At 35.5% G+C, this 11,428-nt stretch overlaps 1 protein-coding gene across 13 annotated transcripts in view; it reads right to left on the bottom strand.

The window, feature by feature from the left end:
• Window positions 1-432: 432 nt before the first annotated feature.
• Window positions 433-11,428, bottom strand: part of LOC131410787 (sodium channel protein type 2 subunit alpha) — an 81,936-nt gene continuing 70,940 nt past the window's right edge. For 9 of the 13 annotated variants that reach the window (XM_058549150.1, XM_058549158.1, XM_058549152.1 and 6 more), the window contains 4 exons: window positions 8,832-8,969; window positions 8,363-8,467; window positions 3,303-3,573; window positions 433-1,698 (listed from right to left, as the gene is read on the bottom strand). In XM_058549150.1, coding sequence (XP_058405133.1) covers window positions 503-1,698; window positions 3,303-3,573; window positions 8,363-8,467; window positions 8,832-8,969 — 1,710 coding nt within the window. In that variant the 3' untranslated portion in view covers window positions 433-502. The remainder of the gene's footprint in view (window positions 1,699-3,302; window positions 3,574-8,362; window positions 8,468-8,831; window positions 8,970-11,428) is intronic. The other 4 variants (XM_058549159.1, XM_058549154.1, XM_058549157.1 and 1 more) reach the window with 1 other exon arrangement.

The raw sequence follows: 11,428 nt of genomic DNA, 5'->3' as shown, positions 1-11,428 counted from the left end.
CCTACCTTTATCCCTCTCCCCAAACATAAACCCATTTACAAAAATAGTCACATATAATAGTAAACAACCTGTGAATTAAAAAAAAAGTGACAAATTCACAGCATACATTTTGTAAAAATATGGCAGGTGTGGCAGTTAAAACATAAACAGTGGTGACAATTACTATTATCAAGTGTCACATGTTGAATTTACATAAAAATTTAACTTCCCTCCCCCCTTTATATTGGTTCCTATAGTCTGAGTAGCCATTACATCTCTGCTCTTCAGCAGTGTCAGCTGGTTGTGAAAACAGAAACCTCCTGTCGATGCTGATTTTCTGGTTTATTGAGTTCCAGTTTGCTGACCAGAGGTCCTGTCTTGTTATAGGCACTGACCTTAAGTATACATTTGTAAAAACAGTCAGTTTGGCATAGACCTCCTGTGGGAGTCCTGTTGACACTAATACACCACCATTACAGGCTGTAAACAGTTGATCACAAAATGGAATATTCTTTGTTTCTTTTTACTTTTTACTTTCCCTGATATCCTTCCCTTTGTCTTCCTTTTCTGACTTGTCTTTTTCAAATTTTTCTTTTTCTGGTTTGGTCACACTATCATACGAAGGTGGCGAAGTGGTGGAAGGTGTCATATTGGTCTTCTCCGGAGTTGAATTCTCATTTAGTTTATCAATGAGGATATCTTCTTTGATAGGTGTTCCATCACCTTCTTTGCCTTTGTCTTTCTTATATATACATGAAACCTTTTTAACTTTTTGCTTCAAGAGGTAGCGTCTATAAGCCCTCTGGATAACAATAGCAGACACCTCCTCTTGTTTGCGTTTCAAAGTGGTTGTAATGGGCTCATAGGAGACTTTGGAGGGGTTCGATGCCATGAATCGCTCTTCCATCTGTATTCGAAGGGCATCCATTTCTCCACTTTCACCCAAAACACGCTTTGTAAAAGCAAATAAGATGTCAAGGCAGTGGATCCGGTCCCCACTGACCATGGGCAGATCCATGGCAATGAGCTGGACTTTGTTTGGTTTTGCTATGAGAAGAGGAGGATCCAGGGCATCTGCAAAATCAGAGAGCTTGGAGAACTCTATAAACTGGGTGGCATCAGGATCAAACTTCTCCCAAACCTCGTAGAACATCTCAAAGTCATCCTCACTCAGGGGCTCTGCACTCTCTTCAGTAGCAACACTGAAGTTCTCCAGGATGACAGCGATGTACATGTTCACCACAACCAGAAAAGATATGATGATGTAACTTACAAAAAAGAAAATCCCAACAGATGGGTTCCCACAGTCTCCCTTAACTGAGCTTCCAGGGTGATCTTTTTCAGGGTCACAGTCTGGAGGTCCACTATTAAGAATAGGTGCTAGCAATCCATCCCAGCCAGCAGAGGTGGTAATTTGGAACAGGCAGATCATGCTGTTGCCAAAGGTCTCAAAGTTGAACATGTCATCAATTCCAACTTCCCTCTTAACATAGGCAAAGTTGGACATTCCAAAGATGGCGTAGATGAACATGACCAGGAAGAGCAGGAGGCCGATGTTAAACAACGCAGGAAGGGACATCATCAGAGCAAAGAGCAGCGTGCGGATCCCCTTAGCCCCTTTGATCAGACGTAGGATTCGGCCAATCCTGGCAAGACGGATCACTCGGAACAGGGTAGGGGACACAAAATATTTCTCTATCAGCTCAGCCAGAAACATACCTATGGAAAACCAAGATACAACAACAAAAATAGTGTTACATTTAATAGCAGAAAATAAAATGTTACATTACTAAGATAAACACTAACTAGTTTTACAATATGTGGACATGAGAATTAGGTTTATATATACACACATACATACATTTTATATATATATATATATATATATATATAAGTAAATATACACACACACACAATCTGCAATATTTGTTCAGCAAAATGAAACTGGTATGTTTGGTGTTATATCATTAACACCTTTATACTAATTGAAGGTATTAATAGTCATTTTTCCTAGTTCAAGAAAAGTATTTATCAAAAGCAAGACTCAGCCATCAAAGGCCTAAAGATGTCACAAAGTATATGGCAACCAAGCATAGAAATGGATTTATATTTCTAAAATAACAGTTCTAGAATTTGCGTAAGAACTAAGGGATAAGGTGTGTGATTTTGGATCAGGAATGTGAGAGTTCTTATTCTTCTGAAATGTTTGTGATCCATTTTATTTGGGAGGTGGCAGGATGATGTGGAGGAGAGAATCCATGCTTTGGAGACACTCATACTTGAGACTGAACTCTGGTCCTTGATTTTATGCATCACTAAATGGTGATAATACCTAGTTCTTTTGTTGTCGTTACATTTACTGAGTCTTTTCTTTGTGCTAGGCCCAGTGCTAAGTGTATTTACCTACATAATCTCATTTAATCCTCACAACAACATTTTACAGAAATATTCCTTGGAAAACCAAGGATTGGAGGGGTGAGGTAACTTGCCATAGGTCAGAGCTGGTAAGTGGTGGAAAGAGTGAAGCTCCAGGCAGGTCTGTATGACCCTCAAGTCTCATCCTTTAATCATTATATTACTGCCACATAGCACTATGATGAGGATCAAATGGAATGGCACATTCTTTCAAAATTCTATTTTATCTGAGAAAGCGTATAAATAGTAGAATGCTATTTTTCTCTCTCTATATATGTTCTCTTTCTTCAAATGGGGAGAACCTGGTCTTAAATCTCTTACATTTACTTTCAGAACCTCATTTAATGTCCTATACATAAACACTTAACATGTATTGATGATAATGAATGTTTTGAATTTTTGAACAGAATGTCTACTTCTGAAAAAGAATATCACAAACCATAGAAAACTATCTGAACCCAAAGATAACATGAAGCTTATGTGCGTGTGAATATATATAAACATATATACACACTATTCCAATTATCATGGAGATCTTATTTATGGACTATTTGACTACTTCTAATGATTTATACGTGTACGTGTGTGAATTGTTCATTCAAAGCAATACTTATTTATACTATAGGGGTATGACTGAGTACAGGAGTACTATGTCAAAGTTGAAGTTATTGTCTTTTGAAATGAAACAAGATGATAAATGAAAGCTGAAAAATATAAATTCTTCTTTTTACACATCATTTCATGCACAGCATGCAATCAGAGAAATGACAAGCTGACGAATGGACTATTAGACTTTTACTTGAAATTTGTGGATGAATGAAAAAGATTAGTGAAAAACACTTTCAAAGATTTAAGACACAAATTTTCACTACTAACTTCCTTAATTAATTAAAAGCACCTCTTCTTACCTACAATGGAGAGAATGACCACCACAAAATCAAAAATATTCCATCCGATGGTGAAATAGTAATAACGAAGAGAGATTAGTTTCAGCACACATTCTCCAGTGAACAGAACGATAAACACTAGATTAATCCAGTATAGAATGTTTGTCATTTCTTGACTCTGGTCATCAGTTTCCACCATCATGGTGACCATGTTGAGGCAGATGAGGATCATGATGCTGATATCAAAGACTTGTTTGGTTACAAAATCGAAGACCATTCCTTGGAATTTGTTCTGGAACAAAGAATATGCAAAAGTTCATTTAGAAACTGAAAAGAAAAATCAAGCTCAACTTATCAGATTTTAACATAGCAATATGAAAATACACCTTTTATAAAAACTCCATGTTTGTTTATGCTTGGAAGGAAATTTTGTATATTGGAATATCCGACTCTTTCCAAATGTATTTGTTTTATTTATACTGTTCATAATACCAGATTTTATAAACTGACTATGTCAAAAACCACCTGTTATGTTCTCAGTGCCTAGAACATCATCATGTGTATGACAGACAGTAAATAATTGCCAGTATAACAAACCTTTGTTATCCCAAGTGTTGGGTGTGGGTATCAAAATTAACTTTTAAGAACTAATAAATACTTCTCCAGCTTTTTCTGTCATTCTTTTTTCTAGTCTCTGCCTTTATATTCTCTCCCCAAAGCCACAGCATCTTAAATTCCATCTTAAGGTTCAGCTGAGAAGATGTTTTAAAAATTACAGTTCAAGAACAGGACATTCGCGGAACAGCTGGTGAAATCTGATTAACTTCTGTATTTTATCTAACGATATTGTACCAAGGTTAATTTCTTAGTTTTGATAAGTGATCTATGGTTTTCTAAGATGTTAAAGTAAGGGAAAGCTGGGTGAAGATTACATGGGCTAACTTCTACAAGAATAAAATTATCTTTAAAAATTTGTAGTTCATAATTCAGATATTCAACCTTTGCCTTGTTCAGTTTGGACCTTATTTCCAAGCATTAACTGGCCCTATATCTTGTTTATGAAATTAAGTCCTCATCTTGTAAACTAGTTTCGCTTTGGAACCAGTTTTGTTGCTTTTTGCCTTATCTGCTTAGTATTTCAGGGACTCTAGGCCTTGGGCCCTGACTGACTTCTGCTAGGCTGTCCTCTACCTTCTCAACTAGAACAACTGATGTTCTGCTACCTATGCACTTCATAGTCTGCTTTTCCAGAAGGACACATTTATCGATTTGGATTCTCTACACTAGTGTTCTGAACTCTCCCTGGTGAGAGGCATCCATTACCCCCTATTGAAATTCTTGGACATCAAACCACACCTGATGTTATATTTTACTCTTTTCTCTGAATACATATTTGGTCTGCTGGACTGGACTCCTACTGCTGCAGCTGGATCTGTCCTCCCAGGGCCTCCTTCCACCTAATAAATGGTCTAATTCCAGTTCCAAACCCTCCCTTCTTAGTTCTTATTTACTGCAGTTTACTTTTCCAAGTCTGGTTATGTTCCCCTTGTTTCTACCCTTCTGATATTTCCTAACGCTCTTCTACCATATCATTTTATCTTGTTTATTTGTCCCCTCTGTCTTAAACAGACTGCCCCCACTCCTTCTCTGTCTTGTGAATTCTAACTCAGTTTTAAGTTGTAAGCACTCTGTGCTCTCAGAAAACTTGGCGCTTACATTTGTCATAAAATTGATGACATTGTATTGCAAATGGCTGGCTCTTATTTAATTTTAATTTTCTCTTCTTTTGTTTGGAGGCTCTGCAAGGACAGAGCAGTGTCATTTTTCTCACAGATACATCACCTAAAGAGTAGTAGGTTCAAAATTGCTTCAAAGCAGAAACCTGGTCATTATTTTCATATCAGCACGATCAATAAAAAGCTCCTTAGATTTCCTGCCTTTATAGTTTTCCAACAGGTCACCTCAATGTACAACTCAAATCCCCAGTTACTGACTGATGTCTCCAATTTAAATCCCAGAGTGTAGAATATGCCGGAGGAAGCTATATAACCCTGGAAGCCTGTTCACCAAAGATTTATGTTGTCTCACTTCATCTTGGCCCTTGACAACGATTAGCAATCCTTTGTGCCTCATCTCCTCCCAGGATAGTTCCAAACTTCTCAGAAACTTCCCATTCTCTTGCCCTCTATTCTTATTTCATTTTTGAAAACATCAAAGTCAATCGGTGTAAAGAAACTCCTCTACTTCCTTTTGCATATCATATTATCTTGATTTCCACATCTATCTTTTTATATATTATTCCAAATTCATTAGAGGCTCAGTCCCTTTTCCTCTCTAAATCTAAACTAGATCACACTGTTCTTGGGTCACGTTCTGGGCAACTTTATTCTATATTTAATCCCTATCTCTTCAATCTCTTCCTCTCCAGAACTCCTGCTTTGCTTGAAACCTAATCTCTCAATCTTAAGAAAATTTATTTTACTACTTCTTCTAAATATTCATTCTCTCTCAGACTCCACCCCCTCTTTGATTGATTTCAAATTCTGCAAACTAGCATCTCCAATTTATTCTCCATTCATATCCCTACTTCACATCCTGCATGACACCACTATTCATCCAGTTGTGTAAGGCAGAAACTCATAAGTCACCTTTGTTGCTGCTTCACTTCTCATATTCAATTAGTAGACAAACCTTTTAATTTCATTCCTGCGATAGCTCAAAAATCCATTCACTTTTATTAATTTCCACACCACCCTGATTCATGCTACCTATTATCTTTGAAATAGCTCCAAAACAAGTCTACAATGCATACACACTGCCTCCGTCAATACTGGCTGAGTGATCTTCACAAAACCCAAACTGATCAGGTCCCCTTCAATGGTTTCCCGTTGCTCTAAGGATAAAGACAACTCTTGAACGTGGCTTACAAAGCCCAGAAAAGTCTGGCCCATCCTGACCTTTTCATTCTCAACATGTCCCAAATGAACCCCCATTCTCTGTATTTCAGCCTCACTGGCTTTCCTACCTCAGGGCCTTCATGCATGCATTCCCCTTCTCCTAAAGGGGTCTTTTCTTCCCACTTTGCCTATTGATACTTTCTCTTTCTTCTTCTATCCTCAGCCCACGCATCACTTCAGCAAAGCCTTCCCTGATTAATTAGCCCCCTCTCACTTCTCAGCTCTCACAGCCAAATGTATTCTTTCCTCCTTGGATATTTCCATCTGTTGGTGTGACTATTTGACTACTATTTGCTGAACCAACTAGACTCCATGTTGTTTAATATTTAATTCCAAATGCTTAGCACAGTAAATTGTTAATGAATGACTGAATGGATAGATTTTACCAGATCATTTCCTAATTTTCCAAGTTGTCACCAATAATATTCTAGCTAAGTACACTGATCTTTTCCCATGCATTCCTACCCCTATCCAGGTACATCTATGTGTCACTTGATGTAATTAACCAGCCTCTTTTTTTAAAAAAATTTCTCAATCCTATATATAGATAGATACTGCCTTATTGATTAATTTCATTCCTTCATTGATTTATCTTTTCCTATAATGGTTAAGTGCCCAAGGCTTCATACTCAGCACTTTTTTTTGTCTAATTATCTTTCAAAAATGAATATATGCTTTGGAGCTCAACTGAATTCTATCTGACAACTCTAAAATCCTTATCTCAGGCTGACATCCCACAGGACCTAAATCTATATTTCCAAATGCCTTTACAAGACTTTCATTTATGTTAGTGGAACCAATAATTTCACAAAACATCAGCTGTTTTAGATTTTCCATTATCCACATGTCCTCCCTCTTTTCCTATATTTTATAGCTGCTTCATCCCATTGAGTCTTCTTATTGGCTCATTTATCTTCTTTGTTCCAGTCCTACTGGCATGACCCCATACTATGGACTCATCTTCTTGGGCATAAGGGTTCATCTTGTCTAAGGCTCAGTGTTATCTCGTCTCTAACATCTTCCCGTATCAATCTCTAAAATCTCTTTTTCTTCACGTTACCATGCTGTTCCCTTAGCTAATTGCATTTGTGTTGCTTAATTATGATGAATTTCCACACATTCATAATGGTAATTTGACTCGTTTAACCCAGAAAATTCACTGATTCAAATATGTCACTATTCTCGACTGAAATATTTATTTCTGTGGCTTTGGAGTATACATTTTCTTATATAGGGAATGTACCCTGCTTTTCTTTCCATCCATTCAAATTTCTCAAAGACTAGGTTCAAATTGTACATTCCTTATGTTTTATCTGATATAGCTATCTTTCTTTGAGCTTCAGCCAAGTTACAAACTGAACATGAGTGTGGCCAGTTTTATATTGTCATTCATGAATTCATAGAGTCATGATTCCTGGGGAACACTGGATTACCTTGCACCACGTATGTACCGGCGGAGGAGTTCTGAGAGTTAATATCTAAGCTATTCCTTCAGAAGTGATGGAAGAACTCAGAGATTCTTCCGACCACAATTCTCTGCAGTGACCAAACAGAACCAGTTGCTACTGGCAAATATACAACTGGAATAACCACAGAAAGTCATAAAAAGAATGACGCCATCCGATTTAGGGACAAGATGCTAGGGGGAAACATGAGGTTTTATTAAAAAAAAAAAAAAACTATGACCTGTTTCATTAATGATTCCATTCAATCTGCAGAGTTGGACAGAAAATGGGACATATCTGAGATGTACCCATTGTCCCAATCGCACCCACTGCACTCTGAGAACCTTCAATATTTCCACATATGTATATATGGATATGTTTTCTTCTCTCCATTATTAGAAACTCCTCAATGACATCAATCCTATATAATACTATAGGCATATAAGTATGAAAATTTTTATTTATATATATTTTATATGTTTATATATAAAATACAGTATATAATTTATACATATATATATATAATATGTATACTTAGGCTATTTAGGATAGCTAGTCACATTGCTAAGGTAAAAAGTTTGTTTTGCAAATTCACGAAAATACTAGTATCTAGCAATTTGGGCTGTGAAAGTAATAGATAACATAGCTTTTATTGGTGATGAAAGTATATTATTCTTACAGCAGGTCGAGGTATGGGTTTTTGCGGTTTCTTTGAACCCAGTTTTTTCATTGCATTGTAGTATTTCTTCTGTTCTTCTGTCATAAAAATGTCTTGACCTCCAAAGTAAAGAAATGAAAGCAAAACTTGTTAAAATCGTGTTCTTTGCTAGCTATAAAACTCACCTTAGTAATTGCGTGAAAATTGGCTCCCACATTTTATTCTAATGTTGCTAATATTTGTATTTATGGAGATGCATGTACTCAATACATAAATTATGTCATATTAATCATGCTTCTATACTAACAATACAAATACATGCTATCTGAATTATCAATTACTTAAAAACTTACAAATTATTAAGTATCTCAAAATAATTTCTGAATTTTATATTCTTTCTTTTTGGTGATTGCATTTTGGAGCCAAAATGAAACTGTGTGACATTTTTAGTTCACATTTTAGAGTAAAGATGACATTTTAGTATACTTATCTTCTTTTTTTGTTGATTGAAGTTATCTATGATGACACCAATGAAAAGATTCAGAGTAAAGAATGAACCAAAAATAATAAAGATGACAAAATAAAGATACATGTACAGATTGTCTTCATACTTGGGTTGTAATTCTACCTACAAGATATGAAGAATGATAACTATTAGGACAAATACTTGTTTTATAAAAATGACAGTGAATTTTCAATTCTCAAATCATGTCTTTAATTGCCGGGAATGAAAAAAAACAAACATTACACAGATTTTATGAAACAAATCTAACGTTTATTAAGAGTCCTGCAAGACTATTCACTGACTTGAGAAAATGAAACAACTTATAGAAAAGTCTGAATAATTAAAATTAACTTCACCTAATAAATGTCTACATCACAAACACACTTTCCTTTCTAAACGAAGACCCCAACAGGACATGCAAAGTGAGGATTTCCTCCTTCCACAGAAGAGATGTTAGAGTCACAGGCTTCTATGTTAAAACCTTTAAGATTTACTCTCTCTGATTCAGTTTCCTCATCTGTAAAATGGAAATAATAGAACCTAAACCTCATTGCAGTTGGAAAGGTTCTATATATTAATATATGAAAAGTGCTTAAAACAGTGCCTAGCCAATATAGCTAAGTGTGAAGGTCTGATTTCTACTGCACATCTCTTTTGGCAGGTTAGAATCATTATTGAATGTGTGGATATGGGTAGAATCTTTTCTTTCTGAAAACTAGTCTATTGAGTCATTCTACACAATAGGCCTTTGACACTATTTCTGTAACAATGGTACACTCTCTTGTCCAGCACACTTTTGATGAAAAAAAAAAGGTGTGATAGTTGGTTTGAGCTTTGGCTGTAATCTGTAGTTCAGGTTTCACAGGATATTGTTCTACTCAACTCAGTTAACCCGGCATAAGTAGTAATGGATACAGGTAATGACCCATTGTGTCGTGAAGTCAATTTAGAGGGTCATGGCTAACATGATATTTTTTTCCTAATGAAATAGAGTAAAATAGAAAATATTGGAAATATTGTAAAAGTACCTATTCTTTGATGAGACTTTTATTTCGTTTCTGTGTGTGTAGTGGATAGTGACATAAAATGATATTTTTAAATATTTTTAAATTAAATACAATACATACAGAAAAGTGCACAGCACCTACATGTAAAATATAGTAAATTGTTACCTTAGTAAAGTGAATATATAAAGTGAATCTCATAACCCAGGACATTGTCAGGACTTTGAAAACTCTTGGTGTATTCTTCCCAAACATAAATTCTACATTCCTGTTGGAGGTAACCATCCTGAGTTTTCTAGTAATTATTTCCTCGCTTTTTCTTTGGAGTTAACACCTAGGTATGCATTCTTAAACTATAAGGTTACTTGTGTCTACATTTTGGCTAGTAGACACATTTATTGTAATTCTGTTATATTTTTAAGACTTATCCACGTTATTGGGTATACTGTATTCATACATTTTCATCACTGTATAATATTCAATTATTTGTCATTTTCTACTACTTTGGAGTTGTTTCTAGTTTTTTGCTAGTGCAAAAAAAGTTATGTTCATTCTTGTACATCGATTCTCCTATACACATGCCCAAGTTTCTGTAGGCTATATTGCGAAAAATGGAATTGCAGGGGCAAAGAATGTCTTGTACTTTATTGAATAACGTGATAATGCCCAACTTTTTAAAAGGCGTATTTATCCATTTTTCCCCACCAGTATAGTATAAGAGGTCTTATTGCTGTTCATCCTTGGCAGCACTTGGTATCGTCAGACTTTTTAATATTGACAATCAGGTAGGTTTAAACCTCTCATTTGGTTTAAACTTGCATTTCTCTGTTGACTAATGAGAGTGAGAGTGAGCAAATTTTCATAAATTCAGTGACCAACTGACTCCATCTTTTGTAAAGTGCTTGAATGTCAAGGAGTTATGTATCAGACAGTATATACTAAGTTGTTAAGGAAGAAACCAAAACTAAGTTGCATGTCACTTAAGTTATTGATAAGGAAGGTGGAGAGAACTTTAAATGAATTAATCAAATAGGTAGGAAACTACTGTAGAAAGTGGTTATGAGCCCACTGTTTGTGGTAAGAGTTCAAAAACATGTTCTACCATTTAACACATTAAGCCTCTCTGTTCCAACGGTAAAATGCAGTTAATATCAACTATATGATAAGGTTATTATTTAGGATTAAATGAGATAATGTAAGAAATCCCTTAGCGTAGTGAGTGGTAATAAATAATAAAATTATTATTATTTGATAAAGCTCATAACTGGGATTCCTGATAGTGCTTACAGAGATATAATGCAGGGCTTTGAGCTCTTGTGCTCTCTCTCTTTTTTTAATAAAGTGGGGAAAAAACCCCAAAACTCAGGAATTCTTTCTGAATTACCACCTGGTTGTTGGTGTTAGGGAAATAACATTTTGAGTTCAATTACAATGCTCTGGCAATATACCAGAAGCCAATCTCTATTTTTCAAAATGTGATTTCCTCCCTCATTGTTAAATAGTGAGAAATTAATGGAAATTGTACAAAAAATTTCAAAAATACTGATGTCTGTAAGGTAGGTTGTGAAAGCTCCTTCC

Source organism: Diceros bicornis, chromosome 10 (assembly GCF_020826845.1).
Source record: "Diceros bicornis minor isolate mBicDic1 chromosome 10, mDicBic1.mat.cur, whole genome shotgun sequence".
NCBI lineage: Eukaryota > Metazoa > Chordata > Mammalia > Perissodactyla > Rhinocerotidae > Diceros > Diceros bicornis.
Note: the sequence above shows the minus strand (reverse complement) of the source record. Positions and strands in the feature narration are given on the sequence as shown.